Here is a 22,889-nt window from a genome sequence, read left to right as displayed (position 1 = left end):
ACACCAGGCCTCCCTGTCCATCACCAACTCCTGGAGTTCACTCAGACTCATGTCCATCGAGTCAGTGATGCCATCCAGCCATCTCATCCTCTGTCATCCCCTTCTCCTCCTGCCCCCAATCCCTCCCAGCATCAGAGTCTTTTCCAATGAGTCAACTCTTTGCATGAGGTGGCCAAAGTACTGGAGTTTCAGCTTTAGCGTCATTCCTTCCAAAGAAATCCCAGGGCTGATCTCCTTCAGAATGGACTGGTTGGATCTCCTTGCAGTCCAAGGGACTCTCAAGAGTCTTCTCCAACACCACAGTTCAAAAGCATCAATTCTTTGGCGCTCAGCTTTCTTCACAGTCCAACTCTCACATCCATACATGACCACTGGAAAAACCATAGCCTTGACTAGACGGACCTTTGTTGGCAAAGTAATGTCTCTGCTTTTGAATATGCTATCTAGGTTGGTCATAACTTTCCTTCCAAGGAGTAAGCGTCTTTTAATTTCATGGCTGCAATCACCATCTGCAGTGATTTTGGAGCCCCCCAAAATTAAGTCTGACACTGTTTCCACTGTTTCCCCATCTATTTCCCATGAAGTGATGGGACCAGATGTCATGATCTTCGTTTTCTGAATGTTGAGTTTTAAGCCAACTTTTTGACTCTCCTCTTTCACTTTCATCAAGAGGCTTTTGAGTTCTTCTTCACTTTCTGCCATAAGGGTGGTGTCATCTGCATTTCTGAGGTTATTGATATTTCTCCCGGCAATCTTGATTCCAACTTGTGCTTCTTCCAGTCCAGCGTTTCTCATGATGTACTCTGCATATAAGTTAAATAAGCAGGGTTCAATATACAGCCTTGATGTACTCCTTTTCCTATTTGGAACCAGTCTGTTGTTCCATGCCCAGTTCTAACTGTTGCTTCCTGACCTTCATATAAATTTTTCATTTAACCCTAAATGCCTCGTAAGTCTTATCTTCAAATACAGTCTCATTGGGGGTTAAAGAATCAATGTATGATCTGGTGATAGCAGTAGTGGTGGAGTGATGTTTCCAGTTTTGGATTATTACAAATTAAACAGCAGCGAACATTTTTACATGCATTCATATGAATATATACTTTCTCTTTGCTAATACCTAGGAGTGGAATGAATGATCATATGGCAGGTGTATGTTTAATTTTTTTTTTTTTCTTTTTTAGCAATAATCGCGCCTCGGATAAACCTCATTGGCTACGATACTGCCACTGCGCAAAGCTGTATGTTTAATTTTTAAAAAAACTATCAAATTGTTTTCCTAGTGATTTTATTAACTTTCATTTCCACAGGCAGTATTTGAAAGTTTCAGCTGCTTCAAATCCTTTTGAACTTGGTATGGTCAATCTTTTTTAATGTTAGTATCTTAGTAAGTATATAATGATATTTTATTGTGGTTTTAATTTATATTTATCTAATAACTAATGTGTGGAGAGAGACTTTTGTCAGGAGTTCTTTGTCATCATGTAACTTTGATGAAGTGTTTGTTTAACTGTTTAGCTTTTTTTCACATTTTGTTATGGGTTGTTTTCTTGTTATTGAGTTTTGAGAGTTCTTTATATATTCTGGACACACTGATCTAAGGTCACAAGATTTTCTCCTGTTTTGTTATGAAAGTTTTAACCTTTAAATCTAAAATCTACTTTGAGTTTATTTTTATATGTGAGATATGGATTGGAATTCTTTACTTTTTGCATATTGAAACCCATTTTTTTCAGCACCATTTGTTGAAAAGACAATTCTTTGTCCATTGAATTACTTTGCATCTTTGTTGAAAAAATCAGGTGATGATATATGAGTGTTTATTTCTGCACTTCTATCCTATTCCATTGACCTATTGGCATATATTTATGCTAATATGGCTATGTTTTGATTAGCTTTATTTTTTACTTTCATAAGTCTTAAAGCTAGGTAAAAAGTTTTTCAACTTTATTCTCTCTCAAAATTATTTCTGCTATTATACATCCTTTGCATTTTCATATGCATTTAATTAGTTTGTCAGTTTCTGCATTAATACTTGCTAGAGTTTTGATTTGGTGGTATATTGAATCATTAGATCAATTTGCAAAAAATTGACATCTTAATAATATTAATGATTATCATATCTTCTCATTTCTTTTGGTCTTCTTTGAACTCTCTCAGCAATATTTTCAAGTTACAGAGTCCAGGTCATACATATATTTGTCAGATTTATCCCTAAGAATTTCATATTTTGATACTATTGTAAATTTTATTGTTTTTAAATTTCCAATTGGTATTTGTATATAGAGAAACAATTGATTTTTGTAAACTGTTATATCCTGCAACTTTGCCACACTTACTTAAAGGTTATAATAGCTATTTGTGTAGATTTCATTGGGCCTTCTATGTAGATGATAACATCATCTGTGAATGAAGATAGTTTTACTACTTTTTAATCAGAAGGCCTCTCATTTATTTTTCTTGCATTATTGCACTAGCTAGAACCTCCTATACATTGTTGAAGTAAAATAGTGAGATCACCATCCTTGTCTTAATCTTAGAAAAAAATATTCCATCTTTCATATGAGGTTTAATGTTCAGTTCAGTTCAGTCGCTCAGTCATGTCTGATTCTGCAACTCCATGGACTGTAGCATGCCAGGCCTCCCTGTCCATCACCAACTCCCAGAGCTTGCTCAAACTCATGTTCATCTCATCAGTGATGCCATACAACCATCTCATCCTTTGTCATCCCCTTCTCCTCCTGTCTTCAATCTTTTCCAGCATCCAGGTCTTTTCCAGTGAGTCAGTTCTTTGCATCAGGTGGCCAAAGTATTGGAGTTTTAGCTTCAGCATCAGTCCTTTCGATGAATATTCAGGACTGATTTCCTTTAGGATGGACTGGTTGAATCTTCTTGAAGTCCAAGGAACTCTCAAGGGTCTTCTCCAACACCACAAAAGCATCAATTCTTTGGCACTCAACTTTCTTTGGAGTCCAACTATTACATCCATACATGACTACTGGAGAAGCCATAGCTTTGACTAGACAGACCTTTGTTGACAAAGTAATGTCTCTGCTTTTTAATATGCTGTCTCCATTGGTCATAGCTTTTCTTCCAGGGAGCAAGTGTCTTTTAATTTCAATGTTAACTGAAGTTATTTGTTTGGTTTTGGCTTTTGTTTGTTTACTTTTTTTGGTAGATGTCATTTCTCAGGTTGAGGAAGTTCTATTTTTGGTTTGCTGAGAATTTTTATCAGGATTGAACATTGAATTTTGTCAACTGCTTTTTCTGAATCTATTGAGATGAATATATAGTTTTTCTTTATTAGCTTGTTAATATGGTGAATTACATTGAGCAATTTCAAATACTGAACAAATCTTCCATTCCTGGATAAACCCCAGTTGGTCGTGATGTATTGTCTTTTTAAAATATAGTGTCAGACTCAATTTGCTGAAATTTTGTTTATATTTTTTGCATCTATGTCAATGAGGGATATTGGACTATAGATTTTTTTTCTTATAATATATTTATCTTATTTTGCATGCGTGCTAAGTCACTTCAATCATATCCAATTCTTTGCAGCACTTTGGACTGTAGTCTGCTGAGCTCCTCTGTCCATGGGATTCTCCAGTCAAAAATACTGGGGTAGGTTGCCATTCCCTTCTCCAGGGGATCTTCTCAACCCAGCGACTGAACCGCAGTCTCCAGCATTGCAGGCAGATTCTTTACCATCTGAGCAACCAGGGAAGTTCTTGTCTTGTTTTAGTATAAGGGTAATACTAACTTCATAAAATGAGTTGTGGAATACTCCTTCCTCATCAGTTTTCTGGAAGAGTTTGTGTAGAATTGATGTTTTAATTTCTCCCTTAAATGTTAGGTAGAATTCCCCAGTGAAGCCATCTGGGCCTGAGGTTTTCTTGGTGAGAAAAAAGTTTTAATGACAAATTTATCTTCTTAATTTTTTTTTATAGATTTAAGGCAATTATGGGTATTATCTTCAGTAAGCTTTGATAATCTGTTTTTTTCAAGAAAAATTTGTTAATTTCATTAAGTTGTCAAGTTTATTGGCATACAGTTTTTCATAATGCTCTCTCAAGACCTTTATAAAAGCAGCCCAAGAAGGCACCCTTTTCCTTCCCACTATGCAAGGACAGAGTGAAAGGATGCCATCTGTGAACCAGGAAGAGGGCCCTCGCCAGACACTGAAACTGATAGTGTCTTAATCTTGGATTTCTAGCTTCAATAACTATGAGAAATAATTTTATGTTGTTTACAAGTTACCTAGTTTATGGTATTTTGTTATAATAGTCCAAACAGAGTAAGACAAGGACTTAGGGTTTTCTAAGAGTCGGACACGACTGAGCGACTTCACTTTCACTTTTCACTTTCATGCATTGGAGAAAGAAATGGCACCCCGCTCCAGTACTGTTGCCTGGAAAATCCCATGGATGGAGGAGTCTGGTAGGCTGCAGTCCATGGGGTCGCTAAGAGTCGGACACAACTGAGCGACTTCACTTTCACTTTCCACCTTCATGCATTGGAGAAGGAAATGGCAACCCACTCCAGTATTCTTGCCTGGAGAATCCCATGGATTGAGAAGCCTGGTGGGCTGCAGTCCATGGGGTAGCACAGAGTTGGACACGACTGAAGCGACTTAGCAGCAGCAGCAGCAGTCTCTTACTAAAATAAGGGAACTTCCAGTTTCCTAGGTAATACTTCATATGTAGTGTCCTGAAACAGGAAGATGTTAATCTTCCTTTGAGTTTTACATGACTTAAAGATTCCTTTAAGGTAGAAACCATGTTTTGTTCTTCCTTCTATGACAAAGTGCCTTGCACAGAGTGGGCTTCAGTGAATGTTCTCTTTTGTATTTATGCTGTCAGATACTTTGTTTCATTTCATGAAATAACTCACTAAGAATGCATGTTAAGATGATATTTACTTTAAAATTCTGGGCCTCTGAAAAAAATTGAAATAGAACTCATGTACCCATTTTTTAATCCTTAAGGAATTAATACTTAGTGGTAAAGAACCCACCTGCCAATGTAAGAGATAAAGTCATATGGTTCAGTCCCTAGGTCAGGAAGATCCCCTGGAGGAGGGCATGGCAATCCACTCTAGTATTCTTGTTTGGAAAATCCCATGGACAAAGGGGCCTGGTGGGCTACAGTCCATTGGGTCTCAAAGAGTCGGACACGACTGAGCAACTTAGCACACCGCACAGACACAGCGCAATATCAGGGCAATAAAACTAGTCCTGCTTGAAATCAGCTAATGAATCCTTTGTAAACAAATGAATAATCTGCCTTTCTTACAGGTAGACAGAGAGCATAAGATTTTAAATTGAGGATTTTCAAATTTGATGAAGATACTTTTATTTAGCCTATCTCCTTCTTTCTGTCCACAAGCAAATAAAAGAGCTTTGACATTCTGCAGCTGATATGTTCAAGGTCCCTTGAGTCATTTGTCTAAAACTGTCTCTATTTCACTGATAATAACAAGGCCACCAGTTAGCCCTTCTGCTTTTTCTTCTTCTATTTCTTTTTGTTATTTTTAGTTTACTCTGAGTATCTGCAAATTTCAGTTGATGTCCCTTCAAGGCATCTCCCAGTGAATTTTCTAACTGAAAATTTCATTGTTGTCAAGCTTGTGCGAAAATTCTTTGGTAGCTATCTAGGGTCAAGTGTAGATTTCTTAGCAAGCCCTCCACAGACTTGTAAAGTCTGAATCACAGATGGGAATGATATAGGCAGAAGGAACAAAAAGTGCCTGGGGCTCATGGGGTCAGGAAAGGTGTTTAAGGAAGGTGACTTTAGTTGGCTTTTACAGAGATGAGAATTACTACTTGTCACCCAGTAGAGATCAAAGTTGTTGTTTAGATATGAGCTTTTAGCTTGTTTGTTTCTTGTTCTTTTCAGCAGAAACAACCCTTTATAATGGCAAAAGAACCAAAATAATAGGATGAGGATGAAAAACAAAAAGTAGTTGTGTATATGAAGCGCCTGGTTAATGCAGTGGTGTATGCGTGTATATTTAAGGGAGGGAGATAGGAAGATAATTTATCATTTATAGGTGTTCAGATTCTTGTATATTTCAGGGAGGGAAATAGGAAGGAAGATAATTTGTCATTTATAGGTGTTCAGATTCTTGTATATTTCAGGGAGGGAGATAGGAAGATAATTTATCATAATTTATAGGTGTTCAGATTCTTAGGCAGCATGCTTACCTGATGGAAAAAGACCCTTGCTTGGAGATCCTTGATCTGGAGTTGGATACAGTGACTAAATGGGATTTTGAACTGTTTTCTTGTGAAGGGGTAAGTAGGGAAGAAGAGTGAAAGTCTGTGTCATGCCCAGGAGGCTAGACCAGGGAAGGTTGCTTCACTGTTTAATCCTATTTCTCTCTCTTTCTGGTACATGTTACTTTACATTTCCAGCCTCCCATAGTAGAAGCAACCATGTGACTAAGTTCTATCAGCAGGACGCTGGTGAAAGTGATGGGTACCATTTCCTGACCTAGCCCATAACAGAAGTTTCCCATGTGTGATTTTCTCTCTCTCCCTGTCTGCTGGTCAGATGTCAGTTCTCTGGTAGCCTCAGAGGTCACGTATGAAGACGGCAAAGGCCCCTAGTGATGAGGTGGACCGTACATCCCACGTTACCCCCGTGGTCACTCAGGGCATCATCAAGGTAAAAATAATGGCCAGAATTTCCGCCAGACAGGTAGTGAGGGACTTGCTTTTTTAAAAATATATTTCCATGTAATATATTTCACACTTACATAAAAATACGGAGAGAAGTATAAAAATGCCTGAGCCTTCACATCCATTTTTGTCAAATCTTTATCTGTTTTTTTTCCCTTTGTGATTCTCAGTGGTTTGCATTTTGGCTACTATGAGGTTTTCATATAGTGGCCTACATGTGCATGCGTGTATACTCAGTTATGTCCGACTTTTTGCAACCCATGGACTGTAGCCCACCAGGCTCCTCTGTCCATGGGATTTCCCAGGCAAGAATACTGATGTGGGTTGCCATTTCCTCCTCCAAGGGATTTTCCTGACCTAGGGATTGAACCAATGTCTCCTGCATTCATAGGCAGGTTCTTTACCACTGAGTCACCTGGGATTGTTTTAAATTATTGATCTCAATTTCAAATCCATTTCTAAAACCATGCATTTGTACAGATGATTTTACTACTTATGTCTTTTAACTTCCCTCCTATCTTTGTGTGTGAAAGATTTCCTACCTTTATTATGTGTTTCCTTTACCACTGAGTTTTTAATTTTGTAATTTTCTTCTTTCTAGGTGTGGCCTTTTCTTTTTGATCTAGAGAGGTTCCTTTAGAATATGTTGCAAAGCTGTTTTGCTGGTGCCGAATTTTTTTAGCTTTTGCTTGTCTGTAAAGTTTTTGTTTGAACTGAATCTTGATGTTGCTTATATTATGAATTTTACCCATGTTTTGAGAGTTATTTCTTATTGTGGTAGAATATCTACTTTGAAAGTTTCATTTTATGTTTTTTTTAATTATAAAATTTTTATATCAAAATATGCTATTATATATATGTGAAAGTGAAAGTGTTAGTCATTCACTCGTGTCCAACTCTTTTCGACCCCATGGACTATAGTCTGCCAGGCTCCTCTGTCCATGGAATCCTCCAGGGTTGCCACTTCCTTTTCCAGGGTATCTTCCCGATGCAGGGATCAAACTTAGTCTCCTGCATTGCAGGTGGATTCTTTACCGTCTGAGCCATCAGGGAAGCCCCTATAATATCATATATATATATATATATATATATATAATACTGAGTAATTTTAAGCTTAGATATGCAGGCTGCATGCTGGTCACATTAGTTTTATTTAAACAGTTACTAATAGGCAATATACGGCATATATATATATATATATATATAAAATACTGAGTAATTTTAAGCTTAGATATGCAGGCTGCATGCTAGTCACATTAGTTTTATTTAAACAGTTACTAATAGGCAATATACGGCATATATATACATATATATATAAAATACTGAGTAATTTTAAGCTTAGATATGCAGGCTGCATGCTAGTCACATTAGTTTTATTTAAACAGTTACTAATAGGCAATATAATATACTTGTCAATAGTTTTGGCTCTTAAAAACAAACAAAACTTTGCTTTAAATTTTGGCTCAGCTGTGGAACTCTGGGCAAGTGACTGTCCCAACTTTTTCCTCTGTAAAATGGTGAAAGAACAGCAACTTTTTGGAATTGTGAGCTTTGTTCATTGCAGAAGCATATAAAGTGTTTAGCTCAGCACCTAATGCACAATAAAGTACTGAACACAAAATTAACTTATTTTACTTCAGGAGAATGTTTTTCCTACAGAGGATTAAACTTCCCTCATGTCCTTACATTTCAGAAGTGAGGTCCCGTTCGTGGTGTTCTATGAATTACAAGCATCCTCGGGTCCTGAGCAGGTGAGCAGTGATTCTGTTTGCCCTGATGACCAAGGAGAGGTGCTGCCTTGCTGTCGTCTTCCTCCTCCTGGCCTCCAGCTCCTGCTCTGAGTCGGGTGTGTGCCTGGATGGTGGGAGGAGTGTCCCAGAGCCGTCTTGCCTGCACAGTCACGCCACGGGCTGCCGTAAGGAAAACACACCAGGGCGGCTAGGCTTTTCTCTGAGTGGAAAGAGGGCAGATGCTACCGGTGCTGTTTGTCTTCCAGGCAGAGGAGGCCCTTCTCGGGTTGTGGTCCCACTTAAACACAGACGCTCACTTCCCGTCCCCTACTCCCTCAGTGAAGGTGCTGCGCTGTGCCTTATGGTAACATCTTACAGCCTCATCAATGGTGAGATGGACAAACACTTATTGACCCTTTATAACAAATAAGGCAATGCTGTTTAAAAACAATAAAACATAGTTCTGTTGACAATGCACTTTTTTCCTGTTATCCTCAGAGTTTATGTCATGATGAAGATATGATGGCAAGCTTTCCAGGACATTCAGCCTTCAGTCACAGTGCTCTGGGATTACTGGTTTGCTGAAATATGAAATATGAATATAAAAACACCTGACTCACCCAATTATTTCCTAGAATAGTTAGCTGGGTGGAGGCTCCCCGAGTTAATAACTAAACCCAACCCTCAAATCTATTGGCAAAGGGCATGTTTAAGCTTAATGACTCTGTATCCACCCAGAGAGATAAAGGAGGCTTTGATATCCTACTCAGTAGGCTGGGGGAGGGGCATGAGTCATTAGGTACCTGGGAACTGAAGGTGTGGCCTATACTGGGAGTATTTTGAAAGGTGAGTTGAAGTACTAGCCTAGTCCTTCAGAGACTGCCCCGCATCAAGCCTGAGGCTGAAGATTCAAGAATAGGACTTGAACAAGAGAAGAACTTGTGCAAGGGGAGCATAGGGCAGAGTAAATAATCTCTGCATTATGACATGTGGGTCAAGAGTTATGCTGGCTCACACAGGATCCACAATCCCACTCCAGGGCATATAGCCGGACAAAACTGTAATTCAAAAGGAAGCATGCTCCTCATTGTTCATTGCAGCACTATTTGCAATAGCCAAGACGTGGAGGCAACCCAAATATTCACTGACAGAGGAATGGATAAAGAGGATGTGGTGTATATACATACACACACATACCAATATATGGAATATATACTGTTCCCTTGTATTTATATACAATGGAATATTATTCAGCCATAGAAAAGAATGAAATAATGCCATTTGCAGCGCCTTGGGGGCCTAGAGATTGTCATACTAAGTAAAGTAAGTCAGACAAAGAAAAACAAATATCATATAATATTGCCTGTATGGGGAATCTAAACTATGACACAGGTGAACTTAGCTACAAACAGAAACAGGCTCACGGGCATAGAGAAGAGACTTGTGGTTGCCCAGAGCAAGAGGGATGGGGGAGAGGTGGATTGATCATTTAGGATTAGCAGATGCAAACTATTATACATAGGATGGATAAACAACAAGGTCCTACTTATAGCACTCTATAGCACAGAGAACTATATTCAACATCCTGTGAAAAACCATAAAAAAGAATATGAAAAAGAATGTATATATATATATATGTATGTATAATGGAATCACTTTGCTGTACAGCAGAAATTAACACAACATTGTAAATAGACTATTAGTTCAATAAAATAAAAAAGAGCTGTACAAGTTTAGAAAAAGAAAATTTCCACAGCTTAAAAAATTTCCTATCTAATCGTACTGTTGAATGACCTACGGTATATGAGGTGTCTAGCCCAGTATCTGGCCGGCATATACTGTCACTCAATCTGTTTCTTCCCTTCATCTATGACCTTTGCTTTTTATTTAATTTTTGTAAGAATAAGAGTACTTAAAGATGGTATCTCTAAAAGTCTTATGTAAGTTAATATTTCTAAGGCATTAATTAGTATCTAAAGCTCTCTCATTGGTTTCACTGTGAACAATAATGAAACATGACAGCAAATTTAGTCATCTGTATCAAATTTCTGCCATATGGTTCAGAAATTATTTGGGGAAACATTTTGGAATGAAGAGTCTTAGATCATTTTAGTATCTTACCATGGTTTTGCCAAAACAAACAAACAAACCCTGTACATATAGCCAGAATATTAATTTTAAAACATCACTGGTAACTCCATGTAGTTACTCATTTTTGAATACTAAACTACCAGAGTGACATTTTAAATGTGGGGCCAATCTTTCCAGTTCTTTTCCTGAGAAAATAAATTATGCTTTGAAGTATTAGTAAATTAGAGAAACTTTTCAGCTGTTCCACAATAAATTATTCCACAAGGTAGAAAAAAAATCATTTCACACGTCCTAGTAAAAGTCACTGTATTATACAAGGTCCTGTTATACAGCACAGGGACCTATACTCAATATTTTATAATAACCTATAAGGGAAAAAATCTGAAAAAGAATATATATGTATATTCATAACTGAATCACTTTGCTGTATACCTGAAACTAACACAACAATGTAACACAACAATGTAAATCAACTATATTTCTATTAAAAAAAAAAAGCCACTGTATCCTGAATAGGGTAACAAACACTCTAACATATAAAACCCAATGTATTAAGGCATGGGAGAAGGCAATGGCACCCCACTCCAGTACTGTTGCCCGGAAAATCCCATGGATGGAGGAGCCTGGTAGGCTGCAGTCCATGGGGTTGCTAAAAGTCAGACACGATTGAGCAACTTTACTTTCACTTTCCACTTTCATGCATTGGAGAAGGAAATGGCAACCCACTCCAGTGTTCTTGCCTGGAGAATCCCAGGGACGGAGAAGCCTGGTAGGCTGCAGTCCATGGGGTCGCACAGAGTCGGACACGACTGAAGCGACTTAGCAGCAGCAGCAGCAGCAGCATATAAGGCATGGACAATATAAAGTATTTGAGAGCATCTTTTTCAACTCTACCTAGTCACCTATTTCATGTTTTCTTAATGTGTGTATGAAATAATTCTATATATTTAAGACTTCATTAAACCTAAGTATATGAGGTAACTTCAAAATAATGTTTTTGTCAATAACAGTTAATCATGCATCTCTCATTTAAGATATTTTATTAAAGTCAGGTTTTTCTTTTCTAGAATATGCTAATATTGCTGTCTTCTAGAACAAAATATCAGTAAAAAAAGAAAAAAGGATTTACTTGATTGAGTATTATGAAATTTTGATAGGCTGGATTTTAACTCTTTGAAGATTAGCTTTCCTATTGCACCTCTCCCCTCCCCCACACCCCTCTGCTCCAACACGTACCCTTTGGGGCAAGTTTCCCTTTCACAGATACAGCCTTGTTGTTGGGCCAATCTGGCTATAGACAGGATGTAACTTGTAGGAAGGAGAAACCCTGGTGTCCCAGAAAGACTGAGGCTGACGGCGGAGGGCAGCCTGCCTCTTCCCTTTGCTTTGCTAGACAGTGAGTGTGTTCTGGGAGAAGTGGCCCACTGCCACCCAGGAGCGTGGGGAGCTGTGACCCTGGCCAGGCTCTCTGTAAGGAAAAGGGGAGAATTCAGGAGGCAGTACAATTCAAGGGCAGGACGTGCTTCCAAAGGAGGAAAGAGGAGCCAGAAAGGGTGATTTGAAGACTTCAGATAATTTGGCAACTTTTTACCTAGGGCTTGTCAGTGTGTGTGTGTGTATATAGGAAGGAAGTAGCATTGCGAAACATCCCCACGTACCACTGGCCAGCCTCCCTGGCTTTGAAAAACAACAATAAAAAACAAACTACTTTGAATCCTTTCATAACAGGAAATAACATACTGGAAACTAGAGAATTGTGATGTAAAAATAAATCCAAGAACTTAGAACAATAGAGGCTAAATAATTTATTAAAAGGGTTTGGATAATAAAAGTTGGGAATAATAGAACAGGAGCACCCAGTTTAGTTGACGAGGCATCAAATAAGGTAGTGAAAATAGCTGAGAGCCACACATTTGCCGGTTTTCAAACATATCCAAGGATTGTCAGCGCTCTCATCTCCAAATATCATTGTAACCTAAATTGTCTTCGCATTGCAACTTTCGTAAATTCAAATAATAGCAGTAAGGAACTGACAAAGGATCAGTTGTATAGGTTTCAGAAAAACAAGTTTTGGCTTCCCTTTAGTAAGAAAATCTAGTAAAGAAAAATGAGTTCTTGTAGAATAAAAAAGACATGTTTCATATTCCACTGTAGTCAAATCAGAGGCAGTTTCTCTCTATATAATGAGTACAGGTGATGCATATGTGATGAGTTATTAGAGAGCCACTGGTTTTTGTGATATGATATCCACTTAGAACATGATTCTGAAAATTGTTTATACCCACATCTAATGCAGATGGTGCCAGCCAGAAGCATTCAGAAGTCATCACACACCACACAGGCAAACATCATGATGCTGAGGAGAAAGGGTCTTCCCCTGCCACTCCTTGCTAATTTATTATCTTCTCAGTCTAGCTCTCTGGAGAAGGCAATGGCAATTCACTCCAGTACTCTTGCCTGGAAAATCCCATGGACCGAGGAGCCTGGTGGGCTGCAGTCCACGGGGTCACTAAGAGTCAGACACGACTGAGCGACTTCACTTTCACTTTTCACTTTCACGCATTGGAGAAGGAAATGGCAACCCACTCCAGTGTTCTTGCCTGGAGAATCCTAGGGACGGGGGAGCCTGATAGGCTGCCGTCTCAGGGGTCCCACAGAGTCGGACACGACTGAAGCGACTTAGCAGCAGCAGCAGCAGCTCTCAGGACCTGTGTTTCTTCTTCTAGACACAGAACACTTCTGCTCTCTTATCATGAACTCACCCACGTGAACCTTCACTGTTTTTCGTTTGACCTGACTTGTTTTCAGATAAAGAGTCGAAGAAGGGAGGAAATGAAGAGAAGGGACCTGAAGAGGTGCTCCAGTTTTGGGGTTCTCCCTGGTGGAAAGCCTTCTGCAGCTTCCAGAGCTGATAGATGTGGGTCTGAAACTGGTGCCCAGAGGCGGCTCTTCATATACTCGTTGCTGACAGTTCGTTTATTTTGCAGAAGTCGCCTTAAAAGTTTGCTTATAAAATGCACCTCTTTCTTGTATTTATCCACTTGCTATGACTAATCTTTAGTCTCATTTTTTTTGTTTTTGGCTTCAGTTTGATTCATTGTACTTCAACAAATTGTTTAAGTGACCCATTTCTTTAACATATTTTTTTGTATACCATTAAAAAAAATTTTTTTTGTGTGTAGACAACCAAATCCTTGAAAAGAGGTGAAGTAATGATCCTTTGATTAGTGAGCTCTACTGTCACTCTTATGCCCTAATGTTGTTTTGTGAATGATGTTTAAAGTATTTAATAAATTGTGTCTTTAATATGATCATGGAAATGATTTCCTAGTTATACTCCAATTTACAACAAACTACTGAATGCTGAAAGTGAACAGAAATGCATTTATCTGTATAAATGTCTTGAAATAACTATATCTAAGATGTCTTTTTTGTGCTGTGTAGTGACCTTTATGGGAGTTTTAAGCCATTCAGCTGGAGGATAAAAAATCCTCCAGACATTTATACTAAGTATGAAAACCCAGGTATGAGACTGATGATACTATGACTAAGCCTTGTACTTTATATAGCGTGTTATACAATCAGTTTTGGAATCTTTTAGAGTAACTGAGAGGATATTAAAACAATAATCGTTCCTTTTCCAATAACTCGCTTACACGTTAATCAGCATATTCAAGCTTCCTTCTCATTAGTTTTACAAAATTCTAGGAAATACTTTCCATTGTATGTTATGAGTGACTTTATTAAAGGATTAAAATCCTTTCAATAGACAATAGGGATGTGAAGTTGGATACAGGTATTTTGTATCCCAAGCCAATGTTCTAGTCCCAGGTAAATCTTGAAAAGGACTCAATTTAGTTATTTTATACTTTGTTTTATGGCAAAAGTAGCCATGTAATAAATTTTGCATGCCACATCTTACCTCAAATTCTCCATCCTGGCTCTTGTTTCTACATTCATAACACTGGAAAAAATTGCTGAGAAAAATCTCTGGCCAAAAAAATTTTTTTCTTGCAATACTATAGTTCATACTTTTCATTGAATGTCTGCTGAGTCCTTGATGAGACTTTTTTTTCCCCCTTGGAGAAGGGATACATCCGATCACCCTCCCATTATTCAATTCAGCTCAGTTCAGTCGCTCAGTCGTGCCCGACTCTTTGTGACCTCATGAACTGCAGCACACCAGGCCTCCCTGTCCATCACCAACTCCCAGAGTTCACCCAGACTCATGTCCATCGAGTCAGTGATGCCATCCAGCCATCTCATCCTCTGTCGTCCCCTTCTCCTCCTGCCCCCAATCCCTCCCAGCATCAGAGTCTTTTCCAATGAGTCAACTCTTCACATGAGGTGGCCAAAGTACTGGAGTTTCAGCTTTAGCATCATTCCTTCCAAAGAAATCCCAGGGCTGATCTCCTTCAGAATGGACTGGTTGGATCTCCTTGCAGTCCAAGGGACTCTCAAGAGTCTTCTTCAACACCACAGTTCAAAAGCATCAATTCTTCGGCTCAGCCTTCTTCACAGTCCAATTCTCACATCCATACATGACCATTGGAAAAACCATAGCCTTGACTATACAAACTTTTGTTGGCAAAGTAATGTCTCTGCTTTTGAATATGCTATCTAGGTTGGTCATAACTTTCCTTCCAAGGAGTAAGCGTCTTTTAATTTCATGGCTGCAGTCACCATCTGCAGTGATTTTGGAGCCCAGAAAAGTGAAGTCTGACACTGTTTCCACTGTTTCCCCATCTATTTCCCATGAAGAGATGGGACCAGATGCCATGATCTTCGTTTTCTGAATGTTGAGCTTTAAGCCAACTTTTTCACTCTCCACTTTCACTTTCATCAAGAGGCTTTTGAGTTCCTCTTCACTTTCTGCCATAAGGGTGGTGTCATCTGCATATCTGGGGTTATTGATATTTCTCCATGCAATCTTGATTCCAGCTTGTGCTTCTTCCAGTCCAGTGTTTCTCATGATGTACTCTGCATACAAGTTAAATAAGCAGGGTGACAATATACAGCCTTGACAAACTCCTTTTCCTATTTGGAACCAGTCTGTTGTTCTATGCCCAGTTCTAACTGTTGCTTCCTGACCTGCATACAGATTTCTCAAGAGGCAGGTCAGGTGGTCTGGTATTCCCATCTCTTTCAGAATTTTCCACAGTTTCTTGTGATCCACACAGTCAAAGGATTTGGCCTAGTCAATAAAGCAGAAATAGATGCTTTTCTGGAACTCTCTTGCTTTTTTCCATGATCCAGCGGATGTTGGCAATTTGATCTCTGGTTCCTCTGTCTTTTCTAAAACCAGTTTGAACATCAGCAAGTTTATGGTTCACATATTGCTGAAGCCTGGCTTGGAGAATTTTGAGCATTACTTTACTAGCATGTGAGATGAGTGCAATTGTGCAGTAATTTGAGCATTCTTTGGCATTGCCTTTCTTTGGGATTGGAATGAAAACTGACCTTTTCCAGTCCTGTGGCCACTGTTGAGTTTTCTGCACTGACTTCCTGTATGTGGCCACAGGCGGCCTTGCTCTTACTTTATAGACAAAACTGAAGCACCAGATGGAAACTCTCTTCAGCTTTACCAGCGACAGTCTACACACTTCACTTACCAGCTCCCACACATATCCTCAGGGTTTTCTTTCTCATGGGAGGAGTGTCATTCTTTGGATGGAGGTTAGTCATTATCTGTGTTCCCGACTACAGGCTCTCCAAAGACCCGGTGCTGTGCTGCATCACTGTCCCCCTTGTCTTTGTTCTGCTGCTGCTGCTGCTAAGTCCCTTCAGTCGTGTCCGACTCTGTGAGACCCCATAGACGGCAGTCCACCAGGCTTCTCCATCCCTGGGATTCTCCAGGCAAGAATACTGGAGTGGGTTGCCATTTCCTTCTCCAATGCATGCATGCGTGCTAAGTGGCTTCGGTCGTGTCTGACTCTGTGCGACCCTATGGACAGCAGCCCACCAGGCACCTCTGTTCACAGGATTCTCCAGGCAAGAATACCGGAGTGGGTTGCCATTTCCTTCTCCCTTTGTTCTCCACTGGTCCCTCATCACAGCCCTTAGCCCTCTGCCCAGCCCCCAGGTGAGGATGTTCGGCAGTTCAGTGCTTACCCCTTCCTTCTCTCCTGGGTGCCTCACAAACGAGATCTCACCCACATCCCTGGCTTCAAGCGCTCACTAAAGATGTCTGCATCTGGCTCTAGCCCTGACAGCTCCCCCAAGAGTGCTTGACACCCAGGGGACAGCTCTACTCATCTGTCCAAAGATGCCTCCATCATAAAATGCTCAAAATGAATCCATAATTGGGGACACTTTTATAATCTTATCTTCTGTATTCTCCTTGATAATGAATGGGGCTATGAATGTCCAGGCTTGAAGCCTAGAAGTCATCTTTATCTCTTCCCTTGCTCTGACTCTCTACTTTCAGAAAATTACCAAGTTCTGTGATATAATAATAATTAATTGTGCTTAATATGGGCTGGGCATTTTTCTAAGGGGATGAAATGTATCATCTCAATCTTCATCATTACTGTATTCTGTGGGTGGCTATTACTGGCTATTATTTTTATTTATTTATTTTTAAAGTATCACTTTATTTACTTATTTTAAAAGTACATATTTATTTGGCTCCATAGGGTCTCAGTTGTGGCATATAGGATCTTGTGTTGCGGCGCGAGGGCTTATTTCTAGTTGCGGCCTGTGGGCTCAGTTATCCTGCAGCACGTGGGATCTTAGTTCCTCCACTAAGGATCAAACCTGTGTCCCCTGCATTGGAAAGTGGATTCTTAATCACTGGACCACCAGGGACCTCTGCCATCAACATCTTAAAGGTAAGAAAGCTGAGGCACAGAGAGGCAAAACAATGTCAGGAGACAGGGTAATAAAGGGTAGGGCTGGGGTCTAATTACACAGCCAGTGAAGGCTTTCAACAACCACACTCTGCTGCCTTCCAACATGCTGCTGCTGCTGCTTAGTCATTTCAGTCGTGTCTGACACTTTGTGACCCTATAGACTGCAGCCTGCCAGGATCCTCTGACCATAAGATTCTCTAGGCAAGGCTAAAGTGGGTGATCAAACCCAGGTCTCTTGCATTGCAGGCAGAGCCACCAGGGAAGTCCACCTTTCAGCATGTCAGGACCCTAAATATCCTGAATTCATTTCCTCCTATTCTTTTTTTTTCTTTATTAATTACTTTATTTTTTATTGAAGGATAATTGCTTTACAGAGTTTTGCTGTTTTCTGTCAAACCTCAACATGTATCATCCATAGGAATACATATATCCCCTCCCTTTTGAAATTCTCTCCCATCTCCCACCCCATCTCACCCCTCTAGGTTGATACAGAGGCCCCTGTTTGAGTTTCCTGAGACATACAGCAAATTCTCATTGGCCATCTATTTTACATATGGTAAAATAAGTTTCCATGTTACTCTTTCCATACATCTCACCCTCTTCTCTCCTCTCCCCATGTCCATAAGTCTATTCTCTATGTCTCTTTCTCCATTGCTGCCCTGTAAATAAATTCTTCAGTACCATTTTTTTAGATTCCATATATATGCGTTGCTGCTGCTAAGTTGCTTCAGTCATGTCCAACTCTGTGCGACCCCATAGACGGCAGCCCACCAGGCTCCCCCGTCCCTGGGATTCTTCAGGCAAGAACACTGGAGCCGATTGCCATTTCCTTCTCCAATGCATGAAAGTGAGAAGTGAAAGTGAAGTTGCTCAGTCGTGTTCGACTCTTAGAGACCCCATGGGCTGCAGCCTACCAGGCTCCTCCATCCATGGGATTTTCCAGGCAACAGTACTGAAGCGGGGTGCCATTGCCTTCTCCGATATATGCGTTAGAATACAGTATTTATCTTTCTCTTTCTGACTCCCTTTACTCTGTATAATAGGTTCTAGGTTCATCCAGCTCATTAGAACTGACTTGGATGTGTTCCGTTTTATGGCTGAGTAATATTCCATTGTGTATATGTACCACAATTTCTTTATTCATTCATCTGTCAATGGACATCTAGATTGCTTCTGTGTTCTAGCTATTGTAAATAGTGCTGCAATGAACATTGGGATATATGAGTCTATTTTGAAAAATTTTGGTTTCCTCAGGGTTTTGCCTAGGAGTGGGATTCCTTAGTCATATGGTGATTTTATTCCTAGTTTTTTAAGGAATCTCTATGCCATCTTCCATAATGACTGTATCAATTTACATTCCCACCAACAGTGCAAAAACATTCCCTTTTCTCTACACCCTCTCCAGCATCTGTTGTTTGTAGCATTTTTGATGGGGGCCATTCTGACCAGTGTGAGGTGATATCTCATTGTACTTTTGATCTGCATTTCTCTAATAATGAGGGATGTTGAGCATCTTTTCATGTGTTTGTTAGCCATCTGTATGTCTTCTTTGGAGAAATGTCTGCTTAGGTTTCTTTCCCACTTTTTGATTGGGTTGTTTGTTTTTCTGGTATTGAGTTGTATGAGCTGATTCCATATTTTGGAAATTAATCCTTTGTCAGTTGTTTCATTTGCTATTATTTTCTCCCATTCCGAGCATTGTGTCTTCACCTTGTTTATAGTTTCCTTTGCTGTGCAAAAGCTTTTAAGTTTAATCAGGTCCCGCTTGTTTACTTGCATTTTTATTTCCATTAGTCTAGGAGGTGGGTCATAGAGGATCTTATTTGATTTATTTTGTTGAGTGTTCTGCCTATGTTTTCCTCTAAGAGTTTTATAGTTTCTGGTCTTACATTTAGGTCTTTAATCCATTTTGAGTTTATCTTTGTGTATGGTGTTAGGAATTATTTTAATTTCATTCTTTTACATATAGCTGTCCAGTTTTCCCAGTACCATTTATTGAAGAGGCTGCCTTTGCCCCATTGTATGATCTTGCCTCCTTTGTCAAAAATGAGGTACCCATAGGTGCATGGGTTTATCTCTGGGCTTTCTATCTTGTTCTATTGGTCTATATTTCTGTTTTTGTGCCAGTACCATACTGTTTTGATGACTGTAGCTTTGTAATATTATCTGAAGTCAGGAAAGTTAATTCCTCCAGCTCCATTCTTTCTCAAGACTGCTTTGGCTATTTGGGGTTTTTTTGTGTTTCTATATGAATCGTGAAATTTTTTATTCTAGTTCTGTGAAAAAATGCCATGGTAATTTGATAATGATCACGTTAAATCTGTAGATTGTGTTTGGTAGTATAGTCATTTTCACAATATTGATTCTTCCTACCCAGGAACATGGAATATCTCTCCATCTGTTTATGTCATCTTTGATTTCTTTCATCAGTGTCTTAATACTTTTCTGTGTACAATTCTTTTGTCTCCTTGTGTAAGTTTATTCATAGATATTTAATTCTTTTTGTTGTAATGGTGATTGGGATTGATTCCTTAATTTCTCTTTCTGATTTTTCATTGTTAGCATATAGTAATGCAAGTGACTTCTGTGTATTGATTTTGTATCCTGCAACTTTGCTAAATTCACTGATTAGGTTGAGTAATTTTCTGATACTATCTTTAGGGTTTCCTATGTACAGTATCATGTCATCTGCAAACAGTGAAAGCTTTACTTCTTCTTTTCCAATATGGATTCCTTTTATTTCTTTTTCTTTGATTGCAGTAGCTAGGACGTCCAGAACTATGTTGAATAATAGTGGGGAAAGAGGATAGCCTTGTCTTGTTCCTGATCTTTGGGGGAATGCTTTCAGTTTTTCACCATTGAGAATAATGTTTGCTGTAGGCTTATCATATATGGCCTTTACTATGTTGAGGTAGGTTCCTTCTATGCCCATTTTTTGAAGAGTTTTAAAAACAAAGCTAGTGGAGGTGATGGAATTCCAGTTGAGCTATTTCAAATCCTGAAAGATGATGCCATGAAAGTGCTGCACTCAATATGCCAGCAAATTTGGAAAACTCAGCAGTGTCCACAGGACTGGAAAGGTCAGTTTTCATTCCAATCCCAAAGAAAGTGAAAGTGAAGTCACTCAGTCGTGTCTGACTCTTAGCGACCCCATGGACTACAGCCCACCAGGCCCTCTGTACATAGGATTATCCAGGCAAGAGTACTGGAGTGGGGTGCCATTGCCTTCTCTGTTAACAGCGGCTAGGCATATTATATTTACTTGGAGCTGGTATACTTGGTGACAGCCTTAGTGCCCTCAGACATGGCATGCTTGCCCAGCTCCCCAAGTAGCAGCAAGCGCACGGCAGTCTGGATCTCCCTGGATGTGATAGTTGAGCGCTTGTAGTAATGCACCAGGTGCGATGCCTCACCAGCGATGGGCTCAAAAATGTCGTTGACGAAGGAGTTCATGATTCCCATGGCCTTCGACGAGATGCCGGTGTCCGGATGGACTTGCTTCAGCACCTTGTACACGTACACGGAGTGGTTCTCCTTGCGGTTGTGCTTGTGCTTCTTGCCGTCCTTCTTCTGGGCCTTGGTCACAGCTTTTTTAGAGCCCTTTTTAGGGGCAGGAGCAGACTTAGCCAGTTCAGGCATGTCTATAATGACAACACCCAACAACACAGAATCCCAAAGAAAGGCAATGCCAAAGAATGCTCAAAATACCACACAATTGCACTCATCTCACATGCTAGTAAAGTAATGCTCAAAATTCTCCAAACCAGGCTTCAGCAATATGTGAACTGTGAACTTCCTGATGTTCAAGCTGGTTTTAGAAAAGGCAGAGGAACCAGAGATCACATTGCCAACATCTGCTGGATCATGGAAAAAGCAAGAGAGTTCCAGAAAACCATCTATTTCTGCTTTATTGACTATGCCAAAGCCTTTGACTGTGTGGATCACAAGAAACTGTGGAAAATTCTGAAAGAGATGGGAATACCAGACCACCTGACCTGCCTCCTGAGAAATCTGTATGCAGGTCAGGAAGCAACAGTTAGAACTGGACATGGAACAACAGATTGGTTCCAAATAGGAAAAGGAGTACTTTAAGGCTGTATATTTTCACCCTGCTTATTTAACTTATATGCAGAGGACATCATGAGAAATGCTGGGCTGGAGGAAGCACAAGCTGGAATCAAGATTGCATGGAGAAATATCAATAACCCCAGATATGCAGATGACACCACCCTTATGGCAGAAAGTGAAGAGGAACTCAAAAGCCTCTTGATGAAAGTGAAAGAGAAGAGTGAAAAAGTTGGCTTAAAGCTCAACATTCAGAAAACAAAGATCATGGCATCTGGTCCCATCACTTCATGGGAAATAGATGGGGAAACAGTGGAAACAGTGTCAGACTTTATTTTTTGGGGCTCCAAAATCACTGCAGATGGCGACTGCAGCCATGAAATTAAGAGACGCTTACTCCTTAGAAGGAAAGTTATGACCAACCTAGATAGCATATTCAAAAGCAGAGACATTACTTTGCCAACAAAGATCCATCTAGTCAAGGCTATGGTTTTTCCAATGGTCATGTATGGATGTGAGAGTTGGACTGTGAAGAAAGCTGAGCACCAAAGAATTGATGCTTTTGAACTGTGGTGTTGGAAAAGACTCTTGAGAGTCCCTTGGACTGCAAGGAGATCCAACCAGTCCATTCTGAAGGAGATCAGCCCTGGGATTTCTTTGGAAGGAATGATGCTAAAGCTGAAACTCCAGTACTTTGGCCACCTCATGCGAACTGTTGACTCATTGGAAAAGACTCTGATGCTGGGAGGGATTGGGGGCAGGAGGAGAAGGGGACAACAGAGGATGAGATGGCTTAATGGCATCACTGACTCGATGGATGTGAGTCTGAGTGAGCTCCACGAGTTGGTGATGGACAGGGAGGCTGGGCGTGCTGCGATTCATGGGGTCACAAAGAGTTGGACACGACTGAGCGACTGAACTGAACTGAACTGAACTGAATCATAAATTGGTGGTGAATTTTGTCAAAGCCTTTTCTGCATCTATTGAGATGATCATATGGTTTTTATATTTCAGTTTGTTAATATGGTGTACCACGTTGATTGATTTGCATATATTGAAGAATCCTTGCATTCCTGGAATAAACCCAGCTTGATCATGGCATATGAGCTTTTTGATGTGTTGCTGAATTCTGTTTGGTAGAATTTTGCTGAGGATTTTTGCATCTATGTTCATCAGTGATATTGGCCTGTAGTTTTCTTTTTTTGTGTTGTCTTTGTCTGGTTTTGGTATCAGGGTGATGGTGGCCTCATAGAATGAATTTGAAAGTGTTCTTTCCTCTGCAATTTTTGAAAGCATTTTAGAAGGATAGGCGTTAGCTCTTCTCTAGATGTTTGGTAGGATTCTCCTGTGAAGCCATCTGGTCCTGGGCTTTTGTTTTTTGGGAGATTTTTTTTATCAAAGCTTCAATTTCAGTGCTTGTAATTGGGTTGTTTATAATTTCTATTTCTTCCTGGCTCAGTCTGAGAAGAC

At 39.8% G+C, this 22,889-nt stretch overlaps 1 protein-coding gene, 1 long non-coding RNA gene and 1 pseudogene across 4 annotated transcripts; 1 reads left to right on the top strand and 2 right to left on the bottom strand.

Moving 5' to 3' along the window:
• Positions 1 to 4: 4 nt before the first annotated feature.
• On the top strand, positions 5 to 15,106 carry LOC132346193 (uncharacterized). Of its 3 annotated transcripts, none has more exons than XR_009495950.1 (3): positions 5 to 1,375; positions 3,562 to 8,801; positions 13,312 to 15,106. It is a non-coding gene; the product is annotated as an uncharacterized lncRNA (long non-coding RNA). The 3 variants fall into 3 exon arrangements; XR_009495949.1 differs by having other exon boundaries at positions 8,911 to 15,106; XR_009495948.1 differs by lacking the exon at positions 13,312 to 15,106 and having other exon boundaries at positions 3,562 to 8,597; positions 8,679 to 8,903.
• Positions 1,036 to 1,241, bottom strand: LOC112448177 (uncharacterized; annotated as a pseudogene).
• Positions 15,107 to 17,319: 2,213 nt separating the features above from the next.
• Positions 17,320 to 20,993, bottom strand: LOC523702 (histone H2B type 1-L). Its single transcript, XM_059890026.1, has 2 exons — positions 20,632 to 20,993; positions 17,320 to 17,326 (listed from the first exon to the last, which is right to left on the bottom strand). Exons 1-2 carry the CDS (start codon positions 20,991 to 20,993, stop codon positions 17,320 to 17,322), a joined length of 369 nt encoding a protein of 122 aa, XP_059746009.1.
• Positions 20,994 to 22,889: the final 1,896 nt, after the last annotated feature.

Source organism: Bos taurus, chromosome 9 (genome assembly GCF_002263795.3).
Source record: "Bos taurus isolate L1 Dominette 01449 registration number 42190680 breed Hereford chromosome 9, ARS-UCD2.0, whole genome shotgun sequence".
In the NCBI taxonomy this organism is placed as follows: domain Eukaryota; kingdom Metazoa; phylum Chordata; class Mammalia; order Artiodactyla; family Bovidae; genus Bos; species Bos taurus.
Note: the sequence above shows the minus strand (reverse complement) of the source record. Positions and strands in the feature narration are given on the sequence as shown.